The sequence below is a fragment of the Pelodiscus sinensis genome, chromosome 3 (genome assembly GCF_049634645.1).
Source record: "Pelodiscus sinensis isolate JC-2024 chromosome 3, ASM4963464v1, whole genome shotgun sequence".
NCBI classification, from domain to species: domain Eukaryota; kingdom Metazoa; phylum Chordata; order Testudines; family Trionychidae; genus Pelodiscus; species Pelodiscus sinensis.
In genome coordinates this window covers 155,988,930-156,015,952 of record NC_134713.1, presented here as the reverse complement: position 1 = coordinate 156,015,952, position 27,023 = coordinate 155,988,930, and the positions used below count along the sequence as shown (strand labels likewise).

General features: G+C 43.6%; 1 protein-coding gene across 4 annotated transcripts in view; it reads right to left on the bottom strand.

Annotated features, from left to right (window-relative positions):
• Positions 1 to 27,023, bottom strand: part of DNAH14 (dynein axonemal heavy chain 14) — a 599,282-nt gene that overhangs the window by 446,599 nt on the left and 125,660 nt on the right. For all 4 annotated transcript variants that reach the window (XM_075925276.1, XM_075925277.1, XM_075925279.1 and 1 more), the window contains 4 exons: positions 14,005 to 14,136; positions 13,483 to 13,739; positions 12,675 to 12,852; positions 9,158 to 9,485 (listed from right to left, as the gene is read on the bottom strand). In XM_075925276.1, coding sequence (XP_075781391.1) covers positions 9,158 to 9,485; positions 12,675 to 12,852; positions 13,483 to 13,739; positions 14,005 to 14,136 — 895 coding nt within the window. The remainder of the gene's footprint in view (positions 1 to 9,157; positions 9,486 to 12,674; positions 12,853 to 13,482; positions 13,740 to 14,004; positions 14,137 to 27,023) is intronic.

The following is a 27,023-nucleotide window of genomic DNA, read 5'->3' as shown; positions in this document are numbered from 1 at the left end:
ACCACGCGGTTTCACGCTCTGGGCATGCACAGATCGTACTGCGCATGCACAGATTGCTCTGTGCTGGCTCTTCCGGGTTGTAATCTACTCACCATGGATGAGCAGATTACATTATTGATCGAGCCCTGCCCATTGGGCCCAACAATCTAGCCAGCTTTCCATCCATCTTATAGTCCATTTATCCTATCCATATTCCCTTAACTTGCTGGCAAGAATATTGTGGGAGACCATATCAAAAGCTTTGCTAAAGTCAAGGTATACCATATCCACTGACTTTCCCATATCTATAGAGCCAGTTACCTCATCATAGAAGCTAATCAGATTGGTCAGGCACGACTTGCCCTTTGTGAATCCATGTTGACTATTCCTGATCACTACCCTTCTTCCAAGTGCTTCAAAATGGATTCCTTGAAGATCCCCCTCCATGATTTTTCTGGGGACTGAGGTAAGGCTGACTGGTCTGTAGTTCCCTGGATTGTCCTTCTTCCCTTTTTTAAAGATGGGCACTACATTTGCCTTCTTCCAATCATCCAGGATCTCTCCCAATTGCCACGAGTCTTCAAAGATAATGGCCAAAGGCTCCGCAATGACATTTGACAACTCCCTCAGTACCCTCGGATGCATTAAATCCGGGCCCATGGATTGTGTATGTTTAGGTTTCCTAAATAGTTCCTAACTTGTTCTTTCCCCACCAAGGGCTGTCCACCTCCATCCCATACTGTGTTGCCTAGTGCATTTGTCTGGGAACTGACCTTGTCTGTGAAGACAGAGGCAAAGAAAGCATTGTGTACTTCAGCTTTTCCCACATCACCTGTCACTAGGTTACCTCCCTCATCCAGGAAGGGCCCCACATCTTCTCTGATCACCCTCTTATTGCTAACATGCGTGTAGTAACCATTCTTGTTATCCTTCACATCCCTTGCTAGCTGCAATTCCAATTGTGCTTTTGCCTTCTTTAACTCCCCTGCATTCTCAAGCAATATAATTATACTCCGCCCTAGTCATCCGTCCAAGTTTCCACTTCTTGTAATCTTCCTTTTTGTGTTTAAGCTCACCAAGGATATCCCCGGTAAGCCAATCTTATCACCTACCATATTTGCTTTTCTTGCTGCGCATTGGGATGGTTTCTTCCTGTGCCTTTAATAAGGCTTCTTTAAAATACTGCCAGCTCTCCTGGACTCCTTTCCCCTTCATGTAAACATCCCAGGGAGTCCTGCCCATCAGTTCTCTGAAGGAATCAAAGTCTGCTCTTCTGAAGTCCAGCTTGTGTATTTTACTACTCTCCTTTCTACCTTTGGTCAGGATCCTGAAATCTACCATCTCATGATCACTGCTTCCCAGGTTGTCACCCACCTCTACTTCCCCTATAAGTTCCTCCCTGTTTGTGAGCAGCAGGTCAAGCTGTGCATGGCCCCTGGTCGGTTCCTTCAGCACTTGTACCAAGAAGTTATCCCCAACATTCTCCAAAAACGTCCTAGATTGTCTGTGTACTGCTGTGTTGATCTCCCAACAGATGTCAGGGTGATTGAAGTCCCCCACGAGAACCAGAGCCTGTGATCCGGAAGCTTCTCTCAGTTGTCTGAGGAAAACCTCATTCACCTGATCCAGCAGTCTATAATAGACACCAACCACATCATCACCCCTGTTGCTTTCACCTCTAAACTTAACCCATAGACACTCAACAGTCTATTCTCCATCTAAATATTGGAGCTCTGAGCAATCATACTGCTCTCTTACATACAATGCAACTCCTCCTCTTCTTCCCCACCTGTTCTTCCTGAACAGTTGATACCCTTCCATGACAGTGTGTAATCATGTCACATTATCACATACTTATAATGATTACAACTTAATTTATTAACATCAATACTGCAGCCATTTAAATTTGCAAAGGCTTTGTTTAGTGGAGTACATTGGTTTAAATGAGCCTTTAGCTATCATCTTTGGAAAATCATGGGTGACAGGAGAGACTCCAGAAGACTGGAAAAGGGCAAATATAAGTGCCCATTTATAAAAAGGGAAATAAGAACAACCCAGAAAACTATAGACCAGTTAGTTTAACTTCTGTGCCAGGGAAGATAATGGAGCAAGTAATTAAGGAAATCATCTGTAAACACTTAGAAGGTGACAAGGTGATAGGGAACAGCCAGCATGGATTTGTAAAGAATAAATCATGTCAAACCAATCTGATAGCTTTCTTTGATAGGTTAACGAGTCTTGCGGATAAGGGAGAAGCAGTGGATGTTGTATACTTAGACTTTAGTAAGGCGTTTCATACGGTCTCGCATGATATTCTTATCAATAAATTAGGCAAATACAACTCAGATGGGGCTACTATAAGGTGGGTGCATAACTGGCTGGATAACCACACTCAGAGAGTAGTTATAATGGTTCACACTTCTGCTGGAAAGGTATAACAAGTGGGGTTGCTCAGGGGTCTGTTTTGGGACCGGCTCCCTTCAATATCTTCATCAACAATTTAGATATTGGCATAGAAAGTATGCTTATTAAGTTTGCAGATTATACCAAGCTGGGAGGGGTTGCAACTAATCTGGAGGATAGGGTCATAATTCAAAATGATCTAGAAAATTGGAGAAATGTTCTGAGGTAAAGAGGATGAAGTTTAATAAAGACAAATGTAAAGTGCTCCACTTAAGAAGGAAGAATCAGTTTCACACATACAGAATGGGAAGCGACTGTCTAGAAAGGAGTATAGCAGAAAGGGATTTAGGGGTTATAGTGGACCACAAGCTGAATATGAGTCAGCAGTGTGATGCTGTTGCAAAAAAAGCAAACATGATTCTGGGATACATTAACAGGTGTGTTGTGAGCAAGACACGAGAAGTCATTCTTCCGCTCTACTCTGCACTAGTTAGGCCTCAGTTGGAGTATTGTGTCCAGTTTTGGGCACCGCATTTCAAGAAAGATATGGAGAAATTGGAGAGGGTCCAGAGAAGAGCAACAAAAATGATAAACCTCTAGAGTACATTACCTATGAAGGAAGGCTGAAAGAATTGGGTTTGTTTAGTTTAGAAAAGAGAAGACTGAGGGGGGACATGATAGCCGTTTTCAGGTATCTAAAAGGGTGTCAAGAGGAGGAGGGAAGAAACTTGTTCATCTTGGCCTCTCAGGATAGAACAAGAAGCAATGGGCTTAAACTGCAGCAAGGGAGGTTTAGGTTGGACATTAGGAAAAAGTTCCTAACTGTCAGGGTAGTCAAACACTGGAATAAATTGCCCAGGGAGGTTGTGGAATCTCCATCTCTGGAGATATTTAAGAGTAAGTTAGGGTATGTCTACACTACAGCGCTAATTCGAACTAACTTAGTTCAAATTAGTTAATTCGAACTAAGCTAATTCGAACTAACGCATCCAGACTAAAAAACTAGTTCGAATTAGAGTTTTGCTAATTCGAACTAGCATGTCCACATTAAGTGGACCCTTAGCCGGGGTTAAGGATGGCCAGAAGCAGTGCCGGCAGGGCATCAGATGAGGACTGAGAGCGTGGAGCTGCTGTCTCAGGCTAGCCGAGGGCTGTGCTTAAAGGGACCCGACCCCCACCCCGGACAGACAGTTCTCAGGGGTGCCCCGCTTGCAAAGCAGTCCTGGCTTGGATTGCCCGGAGTACCCACACTGGGCACATCATAGCACTCGGCCATCAGCCCGGCTGCACTTGCCGCACGCTGCCATCTGGGGAGAGGGGGCAATTGGGGGGCTACAGGAGAGGTTCCACCCCCAGAAGCCCGCAGAGCCAGCCCAGTCCTCCACATCGGGGGCTCGTACCCCATTTCTCCCTCACCTCCTTCCACTCACCCCTCCCTAGCCCCCCTTCCTGAAGTACAAAATAAAGGACAATTGTGTTCAAAAACAGAATCTCTCTATTAAACAAAACTGGGGGAGACTAGGAAAAGGAGGTGGGAGAGGGGAAGGCAACTACAATGATGAGGGGTTTGGAACAGGTCCCATATGAAGAGAGGCTAAAGAGACTAGGACTTTTCAGCTTAGAAAAGAGGAGATGGAGGGGGGATATGGTAGAGGTCTATAAAAGCATGAGTGGGGTAGAGAGGGTGCATACAGAAAAGTTCTTCATTAGTTCCCATAATAGAAGGATTAGAGGACACCAAATGAAATGAATGGGTAGCAGGCTTCAAACTAGTAACAGAAAGTTGTTCTTCACAAAGCAAAGAGACAACCTGTGGAACTCCTTGCTGCAGGAGGCTGTGAAGGCTACAACTAGAACAGAGTTTAAAGAGAAGTGAGATCAATTCATGGAGGTTGGGTCCATGGAGTGGTATTAGCCAGCGGGTAGGAGTGGTGTCCCTGCCCGAAGTTTGTGGAAGGCTGGAGAGGGATGGCACGAGACAGATGGCTTGGTCACTGTCTTCGGTCCATCCCCTCCACGGTCCCTAGGGTTGGCCGCTGTCGGCAGACAGGCTACTGGGCTAGATGGACCTGTGGTCTGACCCAGTACGGCCATTGTAAGCTCAGGGCTCAGGGTCGGGGGTCTCAGTGGACCGCCTTGATTTTCATGCACACCTGCTCCTGGGTGGCCAGGCTGGCAGCTCTCCTGCCCTAGACGGCCACTTTCCTGTGCCTAGTGCGGAGGTCGTGGACGAGGTCCACGATGTCTGCACTAGCCCAGGCGGGTGCCCGCCTCTTGCGGTCTCGGGCAAGCTCCTGGGAGCTGCCAGCCTGGTCCCGGGAAGAGGGGGAGGGCTGGGGGGCATCGGGTGGCTGGCTCAAGCCGTGCCAGGTGCAGGGTCTGCTGGCTGGGTGCTGGCAGGCTTGCACCTGGCATGGGCACCGTAGCCTGCCCGTGCCCCTTTAAGGGGTCCGGGGCCGGGAGGGGGGCAATAGAGTTTCCCTGGTGTTGGCCAGAGTGGCCACCAGGGAAAGCTGGGAAGGGCTAGCCTCCCACTAGTTCGAATTAAGGGGCTACACACCCCTTAATTCGAACTAGTAAGTTTGAACTAGGCTTAGTCCTTGTAGAATGAGGTTTACCTAGTTCGAACTAAGCCCTCAGTTCGAACTAGCGGAGCGCCTGTGTAGCGCCTATCAAAGTTAATTTGAACTAACGTCCGTTAGTTTGAATTAACTTTGTAGTGTAGACATACCCTAAGATAAATGTCTATCAGGGATGGTAGACAGTATTTGGTCCTGCCATGAGGGCAGGGGACTGGACTCGACCTCTTGAGGTCCCTTCCTGTCCTAGTATTCTATGATTCTATGCTAAAGTAGTGATAATGCAGATCTGCACTGAATTTGACCCATCCATTTAAAAAATACTAGACCTTACAAACCAATCAGAAAAATACAGTGAATGATAGTGCTTTGGTGCTGGTGTCAGTCTGCTACTGTGTAATTTGACTTCTTCATGCATGTCGACCACTGGCCCACCTGTCTTAAGCCAATGTGAAAATAGAATCTACAATGACATTTAAATAGCCTTTATAGTCACAGGCATGTCAATCTACAGGGCTGCTTTGAAAAAAAACAAAGAACAATAACAATTTGACAGTAATAAAGCAGTTGACATTCCTAAATAAAGTAATAAAAAATAACTTAATGACAGATTTTGTAAGATTTTCATACTAGCATTGGAAATGAACCATAGTGAACTCAAAAGAAAACCAACTGTTTATAGCATTTAATACAGCGTTCAAACTGAAAGTTGTTGAATGTGCAGAGGTAAATGACATTTGCATTGCTGTTCATGAATTCTGTATCAATGGGAAGCAGATAAGAGAATGATGGAAAAAACAACACAACACTAAGACACTCGGCAAGAAGCAAGAAAAACCATCCAACGAAGTGTGCTTTATTTCCTGGGCTGGAGAAAGATCTCGGTGCTGAATGTCGACAAAATGAGTCACTAGAACTGGAATTCATCTGCGTTCTTTGCAAATGTCAAAAGATGACAAATAGAAGTCAAAGCCATCAATGTTCGTGGCATCAGCAGATTGGTATACTCATTTCATGAACCATCATGGTGTGTCTGTCTTCATCAGCAAACAAAGATAACACAAAAGCTGCCGAGAGATGTGGAAGGAAAAAAAAATCAAATCTTTCCAAAGGGTTATTATAAGACATCAAAAGGGATATGCATTTGAGCTGTCACAAATAGGAAATGTGGATGAAACACTAATGATATTTGATCTCCTGAGCAACAAACAGTAACTGGTATTGGTGAATAAAGTTTTACTTTAAACCACTGGTCATGAAAAATCTATTTTACAGTGGTTTTATCACATTTGGCCAATGGATCAAAGCTCTCTCCTGTTATTATTAAAAGTAAAACCTTGCCTGAAAACCTGAAATTTCCTGTGGGTGTCATTGGATGCACGTAGGAAAAGGGATGGATGGATGAAAGTGGAACTACTGAATGACTGGAAAAAAATGTGGAATAAGAGACCAGGAGCACTTCTCAGAAACCTGTTATGATCCTTTGAGACATGTTCAGGGCACAAAAGAGGGATAAGATGAAACAAAAAAAAATTAAATTACTTTGGGTGCAGTAGCTGGAGGCTTAACTTTCTGTTATATAACCACTTGATATCTGCCCAAACAAACCCTCTAAGGACAGGCCATACAAAATGTGGTCGGTCTGGATATGCTCCAGCATGGTGAAGTTGACAAAGGCAGGAATCTGAAGAAGCCAGAAATTTAATCTGGTCAAGGTGGCATGAGAGTTCATCCCCTCAGAAATTACAGCATTTCCTAAATGATTTTTTCTAGATCAGCAATGTGGTTGATGGATCAGAAGATGACACCATATTTGCTGTTGATTCAAGGGAGGCGGATAATAAAAAATCTATGTCTGAAGACGATACTGCTGACATCTACAATGACAATGCAGAAGCAGCCATAACTGAAGACAAGTTTAATTAACTATTTGGTGAATTGGAGGCTGATTCAGACTTTGAAGAATGTTCATAGACTCATAGACTCATAGACTTTAAGGTCAGAAGGGACCATTATGATCATCTAGTCTGACCCCCTGCACAGTGCAGGCCACAGAATCTCGCCCACCCCTCTTAGAATAATCCTCTCACTCTGTTAAGACTTTTTAAATAAGTACATTAGTATATGAGACTTTAAATTCAGCAAATGGATATTTAAAACATTGACACACAAAAGTCATTTCTGTCAGCTATTCTTGATGTCTATAAGATCCCATCAATGAGTTGGGAGGTAGGTGAAAAATTGAGTATTCTAACCCCTTCACAGGAATTAACTATCTTTTCTGAGACCAACTGTAGACTGGTGGGATCATGGCATGAGTTTGCCAGAGACGCCTGGAAGATTTGAGAATGTCCTCATTTTTTTTTTTAAAAAAAAGCACCACTCTTCTGAGGACTAACCTTACACAAAATGACCAACAGTTTGTGTGGTTCTTCCTAGACAACTTTCAGGGAAACAGAAGTGATTCTACCACTCTCTTTAGTAAATTCTGGAGGGCCTCAAAGTAGGGAAACTAGAATGACCACATCATCCAGTAAAGAAGAAAATTACACAGGTGTAGACAATTCCTGCTCTCATTTATCATCATCTGCATACTGCTGGAGCTATGATTTCTAAGAAGACTGAAAAAGCTTCTCTGCCACCATTTGAGTATAGTAGATCTGCTTTGATCCTTTGTGCTGTGAGGTGGGTAATAGAGTGATAATGCTACAGATCTTTTGGGGTCCAGTATTGCCACTGTGAGATCGCATATTGCTCTATACTGATCCTCAAGAGGCAGAGCACCAGTGAGCATAGGGGAATAGTCTCTCATATAGAAATGGCAAGAAATCCTGGAGACTCCTGATATTTTGCTCAGGCAGAAAGTTTCTCTCTCATAGTCCTTTTACAACCCTAAGGATTCTTATCCCAGATCCCCAAGCAGGGGACCTCTTATATTGGAGAAGAATGTGATGACCTGCCTTTCTACTCAGTGACTGTACCAGAGCCAATCTGGCTAAACCCTTACTAGAAATGGGGGGAAAAAGGGGGTTCCATAGTGATATCAAAAGCAAATGAAGTCCTGGTACAAAGTATTGAAGTCTGGAAAGAAGTAATTCTGGTGCTGAAAGCAGAGGAAGGTTTTTTAGAACCAAACAGAGAGATGGAGTCATTTATTTAACTCAAGTTGTTGAAGCAGAAGATGGTGGATCGAGCAGTAGCAATGAGGATTTAGTGCCAGAGAAGCAGTACCTCTATTCGAAGGTGCCATAATTTTGTCCTTTACAATTTCAGTCCAGTCCTTGTACTAGGTGGGATTGTGCTCCAGAGCAGAAAGTTGCCAATGACTTGCTTCAGAACAAGGACTTATTCCACTGTCTAGAAAGACATTAGGCCTTTTTGGGGAGTTCCCCCTCTGTATCAAAGCAAATTGAATTCTGACTGATGAAGAACTTTAAGATGAATCTGACTAACTCATCCAGTTTCAGCTGTCTGTCAATATTCTCAAAGCCACATCTTCAGATGCTGGTTGAAGTATCTGAGGAACTTTTAGAATCATTAGCATGTGCCTGTCTTTATGAATTATTTAATTCTTGCCAAACCTGACACTTAGAAAAAGACAGCAAACATTCTCAAGAGACAGATGCACATGAGGAACATCCAGGAGCAGTCTGCCCCGTATTATTGACTAGCCAGTTATTTTCCACAATCCATGTGGTAAGAAGTTTGTGAAAGGCATAGTTTTAGCTTCTAGAAAGTTCCCAACGGAGAATCTAACATTTCCAGAAGATGCTATCCCACTATAAAAATTAAGCTTAATCAACAGATTGCTCATCCTCTTCACAAAAACGTCATTTTTTATTCCCCATGTTTCCATTGGTGTTATGTGGAGTCATAACCAATTATGAGATGTCTTATAGCAGTGACTTAAAAAAACCAGTGGATTAGCTCTTAGATTCTCTCTCACACACAGTACTTAACAGATGGAAATGATTTTTTAAAATAAAAAGTTACTTAGAGATTAAATGCACTTCATTAGTCACTAGTAGACCAGAAAATACAGTAATCTTTAAATTAATATGTTATTACTACTTGTAAAAACACTAACGTTTACATAATATTCAATCACTGCTGTGCTACTGGATATATTCTAAATCTTATTTCACTAATGGTTTATATGTAACTTCTCTTTCCTGCTAAAGGACTCTTTATCTTACCAAAAAGGGCAGTTTTTCCTTGACTGAATTTAAATGTCTCTCGTTTCTTTGTATTTTCTGATAACTCCTCACATGCCCATTTACTGTTACTCTGGGTCCAATTTTTCAAATTGTCATTATCATTGTCTTTCAGCCTTTGCTTCAGAAGTTCTATCGAGGTCAGTGAAAAATAATAATCATCTTCCATCTCACAGGACTCCAGATCATCCTCCTGATGGCTGCCCCTATCATTAAAATTTTCTAAAGGAATTCTTAGACCTATATTTACTTCAAATACTGGTGCGTATTGTTGCTCTCCTTCCAGTTGCTTTTTTACATCTTCCAGCACCTAAATAGATTAAAAAAATTATTAAACTACAAAGCCAAATTAAAAATATTTACTATAACATTTTACTTGCCAACTGTATACCAAAACAAAATAAAATCACATATCACACACTAAACAGCATAAATTATAAATATCAGTTGTGTGAACATACTATACAGTGGAAAGAAAATAAAACTCTGATCCTAAAACCAAGAGCCGAAGGAGATTACTGATTATCATCAGTGTAAAAGTGTTAATTAAAAAGCAGGTGTATGAACATTAGAAATAATTATACCAGATACAAACAGAGACAGCACTTCCGATATGGAGATGATAGGATGAAATGATTAACCATTACACATAAGGACTAGCTATCAGATGTGAATTTTATTACCAATTCTGTCCTTGATTTGAACAAGTCACTTTCTGAGCCTAATTTGTTTCTTAAATTTATAATGGTAGTACTTATCCACTTTTATGGGTCTGTTTAGAACCTCAGATGCTTAAGATGTTTATTTCATATGAAATTAAATAAAGAAAAGTAACACTACCTTTAGAGTACATGTATTACCATTCTAACAACTCAAGCTGGTAAACATACCAAAAAGGGGCATACGGCAAATAGCTATATAAATAAATCAGAGACATGGCCATTAAATAAAAGTCTAAAAAAGATGCACAGCTTTAAGATGCTAACTGAATCTATAAGTCAACTAGAAATAGTCACACTCTCCTTGAAAATACTAATATAATATTTACTGGCACTGGAAAGGAGAGTAAAAGGCATATACACTTTCTCTGGGGAATGTTTAGGATCCATGACATGCAAATGAAACAGAGATCTGTAAAACAATGAGCGAGAGAACTTGTCCAGAATCCAACTGAAGGCCAAATAAATTAAACAGAAACCACGGCAAAGTTCTTCCACTTTTAACCATTTACTATATATTAACTAGTGACACAGAATTTTTAAAAAATCATTAAGATAGGAGTTTGCAGATATCTATAACACTTAAAAAAATCACTGTTAAAAGAATCCTTTCCTTTCTTATCTTAAGCCATTAACACCTATGTAAACTTTGTCTGAAATTTAATCATGCATAAGTCATGAGCTAGGCCTTTTGTTCCAGTATTCAAAAGAAGACTAAAAGCTTTTAACCAAGCTGAAATTTTGGCACCACGAAAACAACCTACCCCAGCCCAGGAGAGGTTCCTATGTCTGCAGCCCAACTAGGGCTGCTATGCTGAGACAGACAGGGTTTAATTCTTGCTGCCTGAAGCCCAGATGGAAGCAAGTTAAGACACTCCAAACAAACTGCCCTCTGTCTCCACCTCATTGCACAGATGCCAGAACTAACCCACCCCGTATTTCCCCCACCTACACCTGCACAATCTGCTCCCTCTCTCCCAGACCAAGAAACTAAAGGAGCATGCTGGGTTTCCTCACAGGAAGCTGCAGACAAACCCAGCTGCTGTAATCACAACTCTAATCAAACCTCTCCTCTCACAGACATGCACTTACTGCACACTCCTAACTCCCCTCCCCTCTGGCCCCTCCTATCCCAGACATGTACTTACTCCCTCCTCCTTATGTCCTCTCCCCTACCAGCAAGCTCATTGTCTGGAGCAGAGAGATTCTGATGCAGAGGGCACGAGGAAGCTCCCTGTACAGCAGCCCTAAACCTCTGGGCAGGGCTCAATTACCAACTGTATGGTCACCCTGCCATACAGCTAACAGGGAACTTAGGTTATAACTACCAAAGGAGCAATGTGGGGGAAGAGTAGAAGCTTCATTGATAACCAAGTGGAATCAATAGTTCTAGTACCAAATACTTTGATATGAATGGTACCAGCTCAGTACTAGTCAACGTACAAGGTACTTTCTTCCCTGAGAGTAAGATGGATCAGAGCCACAAGTGCTCCAAGAGCCCTTTTTGGGTCCACTGTTTTCTACTGAGCTCAAAGTCCTAGGAGTTTTCAATGATGTACCCAGGCAAGGGAACAGTGCTACTTTTCTCCAGTCATCTGAAGGTCTATCTGCCAGAGGACAAGTACCTCAGTGAACATATGAAACTGTAGCTGCTGAAGTACTTCAAAAGATGTTGTGCTTCACTTGATCCGTTTCAGGCTGGCTGGGATCATTAGACTGGATGTATGTGACTCTCCATACACTGTCCTCTCAGACAAGCCTCCCTGGGTTTTGCATTATCTAGAGAAGCATGTACAACAAGCACATGTCCCTAACAGGACCTTCACCTAAGCCATTATTAGATCAGGCATCTAATATGCCCATCATTAGTAGGTATAACTACCTTGCATGACTAGTAGTTGTGTAAGTCCCCAAGTTTTAACATGGCTAAGTCAATACTGGAGTACCACTTTAGAAACAAAATAACAAATCTTCTATTAAAAGACATCAAACGAAATAATATATACTGTAATTCCTCATTTATAGATGCATTTCTGAAAATGTCTGTGCTAAGCGAAAACGTGCTATGTGGGGGTCAATTTTCCCATTCAAAATAATGGAAAAGGTGAGGGTTGAATTTAAGATGGTGGTGGCAAAGCCAATTTTTTGTTAGTGCTGGGTCGTCAACGTCAACATTAGATATCTAGCAACACAAGATAACTAGCAACACAAGTTGCCATGGTTTGTTAAAAAACAAAGAAACACGTGAGTGGAGGAGCGCTGTGACCACATGTATTCATCCGCTCATGCGTATTACTACTGTTTTTACCAACTTATACCTCCACGCCAAGTAGTTCGCCACTTGATTATTTTGGTGTTATTTCGGGTACAGTCGTTTTATTTGAAAAACGTTCCCTGAAAAAAAATGGTGCTATTGCGAAAATGTGTTAAGCAGGCACGTGTTAAACGAGTAATTACTGTACTAACGACTACACTAACAAGTATGTACACAAGAAAAGCTACTGATGAGCACAGGAAAACAGTGAGCACAAGGTGTCATTTGAAGCTCACATTTTTAGCAACAGGTGGTCAGACGGAAATACAAGATAGATGGGATAACCCTGTCCTTTATGTCCACTGTTAGATGAATGAGGTCACTCATGGAGCGTGCACCACCTTGATGGGTATTGATCAATAGAATCCTCCAGCTCAAGTGCACTCAGAAGCACACATATTTACAGTGGAATATGTATGTCAAGCACTCAAAGAAAATTCCTATTTTTGGAGGCTTGTCCATTTACCTTGTCAATGTCAGCTACAGTAAATATTTCAGGTTTTAAAAGCCTGTCCACCCTTGAATGGCAAGATGGTTCTTCAGATGCTCTCTCAAAATCTCCAATTAATTCTTTATCTGCTCCTACAAAATTGTATTCTGCATCAAACAGTCCAGATGGTCTCATAAGAATGTTCTTATAAATTCTGGATTAGCAAAATGAATCAAAGAAAACTAAATTGTTTTTTACAGATTAAGCAGAAAACAATTATTTATTATCTTTCAATACTAAAGCATCCTCATTAAAATATTTGTAACATTTTTTTAAGTAAATATCTATTTTTCAGGTAAACTTATGTTAGATCGGTGATACTTATTCTCAGCATTTCAGGAGTCAAATTAGCAATCAACTTTACTCAAAAAAAGCCACAGTGCTGTGAGAATTTATATCTGGGCCCTAAATAGAGAAGAAATCCAAGGACAGGTAAAGAGCAGAGCATTGGAACCAAGAGGGGCATACTGCACAACCTCCAAATCTGGCAGCCTACTCTCGCTGGAGCTCTTGAGCTCCTTCCCAGGCCTGGGTCTAAGACTCATGGATCTGCCACTTACTATACTGATGTCTCCATTAATAATAATATTAAGAGTCAAATCTCAGTATCCACACATAAGCAAATCATGTGTGCAGAGGCCCTGAAAGCTATGTAGATGAAATTGATGGTCCACAAACACCATATAAAAGTGGAACAAAATAAAAAATTACATTACTTTCAGAAAATACAATGAAATTAAAATGATTTAGATCAGTTCTCAAAACTAATAGTAAAAGAAACAACCTTATAAGGTTTTCATTCTTCTTTTCATCTGGATTGGTCACATCGTTGGAACCCTTAAATAACTCTAATAGCAATTGAACAGCATTGTGCACTAGTTTACGGAGCAGTTCTTGGAAGATCTTGTCCACTAGCTGAAGAAATTTTGAAAAGCGTTTCATCATTTGACGCCATTCACTTATCTTAGCATATTTTGGATTTTCTTCCTTGTGAGTTGGCACAGACTGAAAAAGACTTTGAGCTCCCTTCATTTCTGCCACCTGTAATGTTAGTAAAAATAAATTCAGACAAGTATGCTTTAAATCCCTTCTATATCACATTCATCACATTTTGTAACAGTCCACTTTTTTAAACTATTTTTCTGCATTTTTAAGTAACGCTTCTGTTTAATTTTTTGTTTGCATACAGAGGTACCTTCTCTTCTAATATTGCACATGCCTAATAGTTTTTTAATAGAAATTGAATAGGAAAAAAATCAGGATAAAACCAGAAAAGTAAAAATAGCAAAAGATCTTCAGTTATTACCTTTAAAAAAGTACTTTGAATGGCCTTAATGACTTTCTCTCTGAAAGCCTGTAGCTGATGAAGTGCTTCTTTATTCTGTTGATACTGCTCCTCACAAAACTCATCCAAAGAATATGTGCGAGATCTGTCCACCTAAAGTAACGAATGAATATCATGAGCAGTGAAAGAGAACCTAGCAGTTAGACACGAGCTCATTTGTCACTCTAACCCATCCTCCAAGAGAACACTAAGCCCCCAAATGAAAAAGGAATACAAGAGAAAGAACAACTGTCAGGGTGTGTCTAGACTACAGACTACAGTTTTGTCGACAAAACTATACCTGCGTCTACATTGCCGCTGAGTTCTGCCGCTGAGTTCAGGTCCTGGTGTGGTCTTGCTGTATTTGTGGCTTGCAATTCCCACTGAGTGATCTCCAGGCTGGGGGAGACAACCGTTGTGAAAGGTGCCTGCTGGTGGAATCTCTCAGGCAGCAGGTGGGAGAGCTACAGGAGGAGGTGGCCAGGCTGAGGAGCATTCGAAGCCATGAGGAATTCCTGGACAGTATTCCTGTGGAGTCCACGGAGGTCGCTGTCCTAGGATGTGGGACTGTTGACCAGCCACTTATGGAGGAGGCAGTGGTGGAGGGTGAGCACTGGCAGCTGGTTACTTCCGGCAGCAGGCAGTGTTCCACCCCTGCTCCTAACCCTCCCACTGTGTTACATAACCGTTACACTTTACTTTCAGCAGGAGACAAGGAGTCACCCACCACAGTGGAGGAGAACAGGCCTTGCACCACCAAGGTTGAGCAGTCTCCTGACACCACTGCGAGGAGGAAACGTAGGGTAGTGGTGGTTGGAGACTCTCTTCTGAGGGGAACGGAGGCACCCATCTGTCGCCCTGACAGCTCATCTCGAGAGGTATGCTGTCTGCCAGAGGCCCGTATCCGAGATGTTACGGAGGCATTGTCGAGGATTATCCGGCCCTCTGACTACTACCCCATGCTACTCATCCACGTGGGCACAAATGATACTGCCAGGTGTGACACTGAGCGGATCAAGTGTGACTACAGGGCTTTGGGAGTACTGGTGAAGGAGTTTGGAGCGCAGGTGGTATTCTCTTCTATCCTTCCTGTCAAAGGTAGGGGCCCGGGCAGAGAGAGGTGCATCCTGGAGGTGAATGCCTGGCTGCGACGATGGTGTCGCCAGGAGGGATTCGGCTTCCTTGATCACGGGGTGCTCTTCCAGGAAGGACTGCTTGGCGGAGATGGAGTTCACCTTTCCATGAGCGGGAAGGCCTTGTTTGGACACAGACTGGCTAACCTTGTGAGGAGGGCTTTAAACTAGGTTTGTCGGGGGCAGGTGAGCAAAGCCCACAGGTAAGTGCTGCATGTGCGGGACTGGGAGATGGGTGGGAAATGGGGGGGACTACAGCCTATAATGGCAAGGAGAAAGGAGGGTCAGGGCACAACAGGGAGGCAAGATCAAATCAGTATCTTAGATGCCTATATACAAATGCGAGAAGTATGGGTAATAAGCAGGAAGAACTGGAATTGCTAACCAATAAATACAACTATGATATCATTGGTATTACAGAAACCTGGTGGGATGGGACGCATGATTGGAATGTTGGTATGGAAGGGTACGGCTTGCTCAGGAAGGACAGACAGGGAAAAAAGGGAGGAGGGGTTGCTTTGTATATTAAAAATGTACACACTTGGACTGAAGTGGAGATGAACGTAGGAGATAGCTGTGTAGAGAGTCTCTGGGTTAAGCTAAAAGGGGTAAAAAACGAGGGTGATATCATGCTAGGAGTCTACTACAGGCCACCTAGCCAGGTGGAAGAGGTGGATGAGGCCTTTTTTAAACAATTAACAAAACTATCCAAAGCCCAAGATTTGGTGGTGATGGGGGACTTCAACTATCCAGACATATGTTGGGAAACTAACACAGCGAGGCACAGGCTATCCAATAAGTTTCTGGACTGCATTGGAGACAACTTTCTGTTTCAGAAGGTTGAAAAAGCTACCAGAGGAGAAGCTGTTCTGGATTTGGTTTTAACAAATAGGGAGGAACTAGTTGAGAACTTGAAAGTGGAAGACAGTATAGGGGACAGTGATCACGAAATAATAGAGTTCATGATCTTAAGGAAAGGTAGAAGGGAGACCAGCACAATTGAGGTAATGGATTTCAGGAAGGCAGATTTTGATAAGCTCAGAGAACTTGTAGGTAAGGTCCCATGGGAAGCAAGACTGAAGGGAAAAACAACTGAGGAGAGTTGGAAGTATTTCAAAGGGACGTTGTTAAGGGCCCAAAAGCAAACAATTCCGCTGTGTAGGAAAGATAGAAAATATGGCAAAAGACCAGCTTGGCTTAACAAGGAGATCTTGCACGGTCTCAAAATAAAAAAAGGAGTCATATAAAAAATGGAAACTAGGACAACTAACAAAGGATGAATATAGGCAAGCAACACGGGAATGCAGGGGCAAGATTAGAAAGGCAAAGGGACAAAATGAGATCAAACTAGCTACAGGCATAAAGGGAAACAAGAAGACCTTTTATAAATACATTAAAAGCAAGAGGAAGACCAAGGACAGGGTAGGCCCACTGCTTAGTGAGGAGGGAGAAGCAGTAACAGGAAACTTGGAAATGGCGGAGATGCTCAATGACTTCTTTGTTTCGGTATTCACCGAGAAGTCTGGAGGTGTGCCTAACGTAGTGAATACAAGCAGAGAGAGGGTAAGTTTAGAAGATAGGATACACAAAGAACAAGTTAAAAATCACTTAGGAAAGTTAGATGTCAGCAAGTCACCAGGTCCTGATGAAATGTATCCCAGGATACTCAAGGAGCTGATAGAGGAGGTACCTGAGCCTTTAGCTATGATCTTTGAAAAATCATGGCAGACAGGGGAGATTCCAGAAGACTGGAAAAGGGCAAATATTGTGCCCATCTATAAAAAGGGGAATAAGAACAACCCAGGAAACTATAGACCGGTCAGTTTAACGTCTGTCCCAGGGAAGATAATGGAGCAGGTAATTAAGGAAATCATATGCAAACACTTGGAAGGTAATAAAGTGATAGGGAATAGCCAGCATGGGTTTGTGAAGAACAAGTCATGCCAAACTAATCTGATAGCTTTCTTTGATAAGATAACGAGCCTTGTGGATAAGGGAGAAGCGGTGGATGTCATATACCTAGACTTTAGTAAGGCATTTGATACGGTCTCGCATGATATTCTTATTGATAAACTAGGCAAATATAACTTAGATAGGGCCACGATAAGGTGGGTGCATAATTGGCTGGATAACCGTAGTCAGAGAGTTGTTGTTAACGGTTCTAAATCCTGCTGGAAAGGGATAACAAGTGGAGTTCCTCAAGGGTCTGTTTTGGGACCCGTACTGTTCAATGTCTTCATCAATGATGTAGATATTGGGATAGAGAGTACGCTTATTAAGTTTGCAGATGATACCAAACTGGGTGGGGTTGCGACTTCTTTGGAGGATAGGGACATAATTCAAAATGACCTTAGCAAGTTAGAGAAATGGTCAGAGGTAAACAGGATGAGGTTTAATAAAGAGAAATGCAAAGTGCTCCACTTAGGAAGGAACAATCAGTTCCATACATACAAGATGGGAAGCTACTGTCTAGGAAGGAGCATGGCAGAAAGGGATCTAGGGGTCATAGTGGACCACAAGTTGAATATGAGTCAACAGTGTGATGCTGTTGCAAAAAAAGCAAATATGATTCTAGGTTGTATCAACAGGTGTGTTGTAAGCAAAACTCATGAAGTCATTCTGCCGCTCTACTCTGCACTAGTTAGGCCTCAGCTGGAGTACTGTGTCCAGTTCTGGGCGCCACATTTCAAGAAAGATGTGGAGAAATTGGAAAGGGTACAGAGAAGAGCGACAAGAATGATTAAAGGTCTAGAGAACATGACCTATGAAGCCAGGCTTCATGAACTGGGCTTGTTTAGTTTGGAAAAAAGAAGATTAAGGGGGGACATGATAGCGGTTTTCAAATATCTAAAAGGGTGTCACAAGGAGGAAGGAGAAAATTTGTTCCTCTTGGTTTCTGAGGACAGGACAAGGAGTAATGGGCTTAAACTGCAGCAGGGGAGGTTTAGATTGGACATTAGGAAAAAATTCCTAACTGTCAGGATGGTCAAATATTGGAATAAATTGCCAAGGGAGGTGGTGGAATCTCCCTCTCTGGAGATATTTAAGAACAGGTTAGATAGACATCTGTCAGGGATGGTGTAGATGGAGCTTGGTCCTGCCTTGAGGGCGGGGGATTGGACTCGATGACCTCTCGAGGTCCCTTCCAGTCCTATTATTCTATGATTCTATGATTATTGAATCTACACTGTCCTTTTCGTCTACACTGTCATGTCGACAAAGCAACTTGCTTTGTCGACAGAACTGGATGTAGTCTAGATGCTCTTTGTCGACAGAAGCTTTGTCAACAGTATTTGTCGACAGAACTTCTGTCGACAAAAGCCTGTAATCTAGACATACCCTCAGAGTGCAAGCCCCTACATGAAAGAATAGTTCGAGATGACAGAAAAGTGCAATGTAGACAAGGGTAGAGTTACATAAAGCATGAAATGTGAAGACAATGAATTTAAATTCAATGCAGGGCTGTGAGGACAGTGAGTTGAATACAAGAAATCCATAATCAGTAAAGAAATTTAAACAGGGAGTGAATTTGTGTGTGACAGAAACATATAATGGTTAGAGCAAAATGGAAGAAAAAAAGAAGTTAACTGATAGTAACTGATGTTGTTCAAGCTGTGCTTTCAATACCTATGACATTCATGGTATTTTTTTCTTCCTAGAAATTTGCTACAGTCCACACATGCTCACTGAATACACCCATCCTGCCTCACCTTCCCAGAGGACATAAAGCAGGGGTGGGGAATCTTTCTCGGGTCCAAAGGAAAATCAGTCAGACGCACAAAAGTGAGATGCACAAAAACAAAACAAACCAACCAACACTCTCACCAGTGTGGCCCCCAATTCAGAAGCCCTCTGTGCCAAACCCTAGGACCTAGCCTAATAGATTTGGTGGTGTCCCCTAGACTCTGGGGTACAGCAAAAAATGAGTTCAGTGTATGGGAGGGAGCTGCTAAGAAGCAGGCTTGGAGTGTAAGGTCTGGGCGGGAGGGAGGATGCAGGAGGGAGTTGGTGATTGAGGACTATCAGAGGGTGGTAGGGTATAGGAGCAGGAGGGGGAGAGCTGGGCAGAAAGGGATGGAAATTGGGGAAGAGGGTCAGAAGGGGAATTGAGGAAGGGGGGTCAGGAGCGAAGTGGGAATACATGGTCTAGGGGTGCAGGACTGTGCTGGGGTGGGGGATCTGGAGGAAGGTAGGGAGTCTGGGTGGGAGGTAGGGTGCAGGAGTGTACTGGGGATGGGGAGGGGGGTCAGAAGTGGGGAAAGGGGTCAAAAGTGCAGAGGGACTTGGGGGATGAGTTCAGGAGTGGGAGGTAAGGTGCAGGAGGAGGTTGGGGTAGTGGGTCGGGTGGGAAGTTATGTGCAGGAGCGCAGAGCCGGCTTTAGGAAGTGCGGGGCCCAATTCAAACCGTTTTGGCAGGGCCCCACCACCCAGGATTTTTTGGTGAACAAAAACAAACAAAAAAAACCCACCCACACAACAAACCACACCCACACACAAATATCACATCAGAAGTAGATCTGATCAAAATGTATATCAATATAGTTGAACATTTAAAAAAAAAGATCCTTTATCATGCAAAATTTTACACAAAATTAAATGAGTTGCCTAAAGCGTAGGTCAAATATTTTCAATTGCAAACTATCCAATTTTTTCAATAAAGTTTAAAGTTTGATTTTTAAAAAGTTACCAGAGCGTATTGCAGTTTTCTGTTACATTGATTTACTTTTTAAATAGAAAAAATGGAGTCTTTGTTAAGAAAGTGTCAGTTGTGTGGTCAAATTCCAGTCCTTAGTGATCCAGTCTACACAAGATTTTATCAATGATTTTTGCTTAAGCGATCACTGAGACAAGGACTCTCAACTGATTCTAGTCAGCTCTGCCTTTAAGTACTAGATGTAAAGCGTCAGATATAATTCAGGACTCCCAAATAGACTCTACACCACCAGAAATAAAACCTATTTCCATCTTCTGTGACTTTCAGTTAGCTGTGACACACTATCGTCTGCTTAGTGTTCAAGTTATGGTAGACCCTAAGACAGGTCATATTAAGTTTAGGTCTTTTACCTTTTAATCATACAATATGGATAACAACATTTCATTCTCCCGGCTCTAAGTCTTAAGTGAATTTCAACCCAAAAGAGCCAAAATTGATCACCTTGACACAGCAAGTGTGTCTACTGATCTCTGTGGCAAAGTAGGTTGTCTATATAAATAAGATCTGCTTGTGAAGCCTTTTCCTACAGTTGATTAACAGATTGCAGTAGATAGCTCATTCAGACCACAGCCTGATAATAGTTAGTCACCCTGATCAGTCATTAACCATAGTCATGGACTCACCCTACTCTCCATTGTCTCTATGATTCTCTGAGGACCTGTGACAAAAAAGGAGGGTGGAAAGGGAACCTGAAGGGAAAGACCTCTAAATTCACCAATCAAGGAGCAGTATTGCCAACCCAAAAATCACAAGGAACACCTACACAAAGTTATGAGAATGGTCTACAAATCATAAGATTTTTTTAAAAATAAAACATGTTGGATTTTTATTGGCCTTTTGTTTCTTGAGTATTTAGGGTTCACATTTTAAAGCTTTCCTCCTTAGCTATAAGGCCCAGAAGTATAGAGAACTTTTTTAAATGAAAGCTGAGATTCCTACATAATCAATTGACTCCAGGCTTTTAGAAAAACACCAAAAGTTTTGAGACTCATAGTAAAACAATGGAGGAATTCTTGTGAACCCATGCTTTGCCCACAGTATAAATTTAAAAAAAATATATCTTCTCCACTAAACATCCTAATGAGATACTGCAAATGGTGAACTGAATTCAACAGCTCCTGATATGAACAGGTATCAACCTAGTTTTTCATATTTTAGATGGGTTACCAGGAATCATACATGACAATATGAAATCTTTCCACTCTCAAGTCAGTCAGCATATTCACAAAGTACCTATAATTTTGATCCATGCATTTATTGGATAGTGAAAGAGAAAGGAGGGGAATTAGTGTAGATAATGTTCAAATTAAAAAAAAAAAAAAAAAAAAAAAGCCTGAAGGAATTAGGACTGGGCTCCTACATCTCACGTTCAGAACTGACTAGGACACTTATGACCAGATTTTCAAAGGTGTGTAAAGATCAGATAGATATCTTTGAAGATCCGAGTTGGCAACTGTCTCTTTAGGAGCTTAATTACCTCTGAAAATCTGAGCTTAGATTTCGAAGTCCAATTTTCAAAAATGACTTTAGTCACTCAAGTGCTTTTGAAAATGTTAACTGGGGGCCTAAAGAGACAAAAATAGACAAAATGCAGGAGATATGGTATTCCTTTTAAAAAGTGACATCTATTTTTAACTAAATTTTATATTATTTTTCTCCCAGGGGCAACGGACCCCTCCGGTCCCCTCAATATACCACTGTCCACCCCCCCCCCCCCCCGCAGATATATCATCTTATGCATGTGCAAGATTTGTGAGAGCCGTCCCATGAATCTGCAGTTAGTGTCTGTGGCGCCTGCTTCTGGGTAATGTCTCAATGCTGCCACATTCACCTTCAAAGAGGGGGCTTCCCAAAGCAGGCCCATGCTTCAGACCCCCAAGGCATCCACAGGTCCAGTCTCCTTTCAATGGGCCCACTTCCCAGGGCTCATTGATCTTGGATCTGGCTTCCATCCCCTCTCCAACCTTTGCAACTGCCCAGAGGTGCTCACCTTCCGCCTTATCCATTCCCACCTTATTCACCCCACAGGGACAGTCTCTGCCTCACTTGTCCTAGGGACCATTCTACCAAGACATAATACAAAGTTTCCACGTAAAAGGACTTACTACAAAGCTAAAAACTTCAATGAGAGAATGATTAATACAGAGACATGTCTATATCTGCTGCAGGGAGACACTTCTGCCTGCCTCTACCCCTCTCCCCTAGAGTCTACAGCCCCATTGCAAAGTGGAGGAGTGGAAGAAAAGAGGCTGAGGCCCATCAACGGGACTGAAGCAGTCATGAGCAAGCCATGCCCGGGAGCCATTCTCCTGTCCATTGCTGGTGCAGTGTTGCTTCAGGCATGCTGAAATGCAGTCACCTCTAGGGTGGGCTGGACATCTGTTTAACACATGCACAAGGTTTCAGGCAGGGGGCAGTGTGGGCTGCCTTCCTGCAGAGCCTCCATCAGAACTACTGTGCCCTCCTGGCTTAGGAAAAGAATAAACAGGAGGATTGGAAATTAACCCGCCCAGTCTCACATACCCTAGGCAGGGAATGAGCCATCTATCCTAGGCCCCAGCTAGAGTATCATGTCCAGTTCTGGGCGCCACATTTCAGGAAACGTGGAAAAACTGGAGAAAGTCCAGAGAAGATCAACACAAATGATGAAAGGTCTAGAGAACATGAGACATGAGGCAAGCCTGAAGAAATTGGCCTTGTTTACCTTGGAAAAGAGAAGACCGAAAATGGACATGAGAGCAGCTTTCAAGTATCTAAGGGTATGTCTACACTGCCACCCTAGTTTGAACTAGGGTGGTTAATGTAGGCATTCAAACTTGCAAATGAAGCCTGGGATTTAAATATCCCAGGCTTTATTTGCATGTTCCCGGGCGCTGCCATTTTTAAATGTCCTGTAGTTCGAACTACCTGCCCGCGGCTACACACAGCATGGACTAGATAGTTCGAATTAAAGCTCCTAAATCAAACTACCGTTATTCCTCCTGCAAGGGAGGTTTAGGTTGGACATTAGGAAAAACTTCCTGCCTATCAGGGTGGTTCAACACTGAAATAAATTGCCTAGGGAGATTGTGGAATCTCCATCACTGGAGATATTTAAGACCAGGTTAGACAGACACCTGTCAGGGATGAGCTAGGGCAACTCAACCTTGGAAGCCCCAGAGGCCACACTGATACTTACAGAACATGCTGAGGGCCTCAACTTTAGTGTGGTTCCATACGCAAGTAAATACATACAAATAGCTTCTCTCACACTGACAGGCATGAATACAAAGATTAAGGCAAGACTACACAACACACAGGCCCCATTTAAGTCAGTTCTGCTGATATTAATAAAATGCAATATTTACCCAATTTCTACTCATGTGACAGCACTTTTCATGAGCAATGACAGTCCAAGAATGTAACTACTAAAACACATATCAACAGAAGATCATTACACTGACTACTTTTTTGTTTTGGCTCCCATTTGCTGGCCACGTGTTGATCCCCACATAAACCCAAACTGCACTGCTGGGCACAAACAAACTGGCCGTGGGCAGCATACCAAGTTATTAATAAACATTTTATAAACCTTTACCTTTTATCTCCCCTGGTGCCTGCTGCCTCCCAACTCCTCACCCTCCTCTGCTGTCCTGACTCCTGCCCTTCTCACTGCCCTCAGCCCTCCTGAGACCTGCCCCCCTCCACCAGCCATTCTTGCCCCCCGTACCCACTCCTCCAGTAGCCCCATTCTGATCATGTGATCTACCCCTCCTCATCCCTTCTTCTAACACCTCCCTCTACACACCTTGCCTCTCTCCTCTGGTGCTGGTCCCTCCCCTGCAGATGTTTGCCCTTCTGCTTCATCGCAGAATCCCCTGGCACCTGCACCTTCCCTTAGCCCTGCACCCTCCTGGTACCTCCCCCTTCCCTTACTGCCCCTGCCCCCTTTGCCCTCTTTTTCCTGATGCCCACCCCCTCACCACTCTCTGCCCTGTTCCCCTCCTGCCCCTCTGTGCCCTCACACATGACTTGTTCCATCCCCACCTTTTTCAAGCCCACCCCTTCTTTCAAGCCTTCTCCCAGCACCTCCCCCTTCCCCTGTAGCCCCCAATGCCCTTCCCCTCTCCTCTCCTTTCCCAGCATCACCCTGTCCCCCCTCCCACTGACACTTCCCCTCCTGCCCTTTTCCTGCACTTGGCCCCCTGGCATTTGTCTCTCCTCCAATCTGTCTCTTGATGCCTTCTCCTTTCTTCCCCCTCCCCCCAAGCCCCTCTGCCCAAGCATCTTCCCCTCTCCCTCCCTCTTTCCTTCTGCCAAAGCCCCTTCCCCCCCTTCTTTTGCTCCCCCTACCCCTCCTCCCCCGCCCCTTCCCTACCTTCTGCCTTCCATGTTGTGGGGCTGGAGTCTGTGCTCAGGCCCTGGAGTCCAAACCTGGAGGCAGCCCTGCAATGTGCCTCCGAGGAGTTTTAAAATCCTGGGCCATGACTTCACGTCATGCCCGGGCGTCCTCCCCGCCCACCTGTAATGCACATGGCAGCAGCAGCAGCCAGCTAGGGGGAGCCGCGCTGAGCTGCGCACAGCAGGGATGGTCTGGGGCCAAGGAAGACGCTGTGGGGGTGGGGTGGGAGGACGCATGGGGAGACCGGTGGGAGAGGCGGGGGGTCCAGGGCCTGCTCCATGCAGAACCGGGTGAGAGACCCAGCTCCACATATTGCTGGAGCAGGGCCCCCGGCTCTGTAACTTGCCAGCACTTCTGGGTTCAGGGGCATGGGGCCTGATTCAGTCAAATCGGCTTAAGGCCAGCCTTGCAGGAGCAGGCTGTGCTTATCTGGTGCAGCTCCCCAGAGACATATATGGCTTTCTGTCCCCCGCTGTTCACAGGCATTGCCCCCTGCTTCTCCTATTGGCTGTGATTATAGCCCGGGGGGGGCCCGCATGTAGAGCCACATTCTCCTCCCCGCCAGGAAAAGCCCATGAGTTGGATACTTCCCCAGCTTGTATGACTCTAGCCTGTGAGGCTCAGAGCTTCTCCCACCCTGAAGCAAACACCTAGTGCTAGTGCTCCAACCCTGTGAGTTGGACCACAGGGAGACTGCGGGACTGGAGCACCAGTGTGGGCTCCCCAATGCTGGTAGGATAGCTTCGAGCCTCGGGGACCAGATCCAGGCAAGCTAAGGCAAGGAATGGGGGTTCTCCACCCCTGACAAAGGGACAGGATAGACCAACTGCCACTGAGATCCTTCACCAGCCAAAATTTTATATGGACTTTGAATTGTGGGAAAGGAGGACAGGTCATGGAATACACAGCATCATAGAATCCTAGAACTGGAAGGGACCTCAAGAGGTCATCAAGTCTAGTCCTCTGCCTTCACGGCAGGACCAAACACTGTCTATATCATCCTCAATAGATGTCTATCCAACCTGCTCTTAGATATGTGATGGAGATTCCACAATTCCCCTAGGCAATTTATTCCAATGTTTAACCACCCTGACAGTTAGGAAGTTTTTCCCAATCTCCAACCTAAACCTCCCTAACTGCAATTTAAGCCCATTGCTTTTTGTCAGAGTCCAAGGAGAATCATCAGAGTCCAAGGAGAACAATTTTTCTCCTTCCTTCTTGTAATACCCTATCTTATCCCTTCTCAGTTTTCTCTTTTCCAAATTAAACAAGCCCAGTTCTTTCAATCTTCCCTCATAGGTCATGTTTTCTAGATCTTTAATCATTTTTGTTGCTCTTCTCTGGACCTTCTCCAATTTATCCATGTCTTTCTTGAATTGTGGTGCCCAGATCTGGACACAATACCCCAATTGAGGCCTAATCAGTGCAGAGTAGAGCAGAAGAATGACTTCTCATGTCTTGCTCACAACATTCCTGTTAATGCATCCCAGAATCAGGTTTGGTTTTTTGCAACAGTGACACACTGTTGACTCATGTTTAACTTGTGGTCCACTAGGACCCCTAGGTCCTTTTCTGCAGTACTCCTTCCTGGACAATCATTTCTCATTCTGTGTGCGTGAAACTGATGGTTCCTTCCTAAGTAGAGTACTTTGCCATTCTCCTTATTAAATTTTATCCTGTTTACCTCAGACCATTTCTCTAGTTTGTCCATATCATTTGAATTTTGACCCTATTCTCCAGAGCACTTGAAACCCATCCCATCTTGGTATCATCTGCGAACTTAATAACCATACTCTCTATGCCAATACCTAAACTGTTGACGAAGATATTGAACAGAACCAGTCCCAAAACAGACCCTTGTGGAATCGCATTTGTTATACCTGTAATCCTCTTTTTCATCCCTGGGTTACTCGGGGGCAAGTCACACTCACAGATGTGTCTCGGCACCTGATGGTTTTAACATAAAAAGGAGCTCCTGAGTCCCCCAGTAGTAATGTTGTTTAGTTGGGGATTCACTGTCCACCCTCTTGCTGCAGTCCCTTGCTCATAAAGAATATACAATGGCAGTGCCTCCATCTGGCTGGCCCTGTACACACTTAATGGTGTGCTTTAGGAGCCTCCAGGAATAAAATTATTCCAGCAATAATCTGGATCTAACTCCAGGACAACAAATATAAATAACATACACCTAATAGATTACATTAGAATGAACACACCTTTACTTAACTTAAAGAAGCAGGGTTTAACAGATTAACACTGAATAAATGCGATTAAAGTACACAGAAGTAATAGGAACTTATCTAGCTGGCATTTGCACTGCCACCATTTATCCCACCCCAGAATGTGCACTACTCTGGATTCAGAGTCCCAGACACTCGCTTGTGTAGGCGCGCTTCAAGGTATGCAGCTTGTGTGGATACAGCACTGTGCAGGTTGTGTGTGTGTTGGTCCAAGCTGAGCAGCCAGCTACAAAACCCCTCTGCCACTGGAGCAGGCTCCACCAAATGCCAGCAGCTCTGGTTCACTGGGGTGGACACATTGCCTCTTTGGACCCAGAGTCAGTCTATATCTCTGAGGGCTGTCCCAGGCAGCTCTTTCCCAAAGAGCCCATTTACTTACAGTCTCCTTCTGTGTGCTGGTTTTTGTGTAGTCCTTTTCAGCCACAGGCAGTGTCTTTCCCCTCTAGGGCAATCAATAGCCTCTGCAGCAGCCTGCTAGATGTAAGCACTGCAGGCTTTCAATCCGAGGCTGTAGCTGCAACACAACAGGTCCT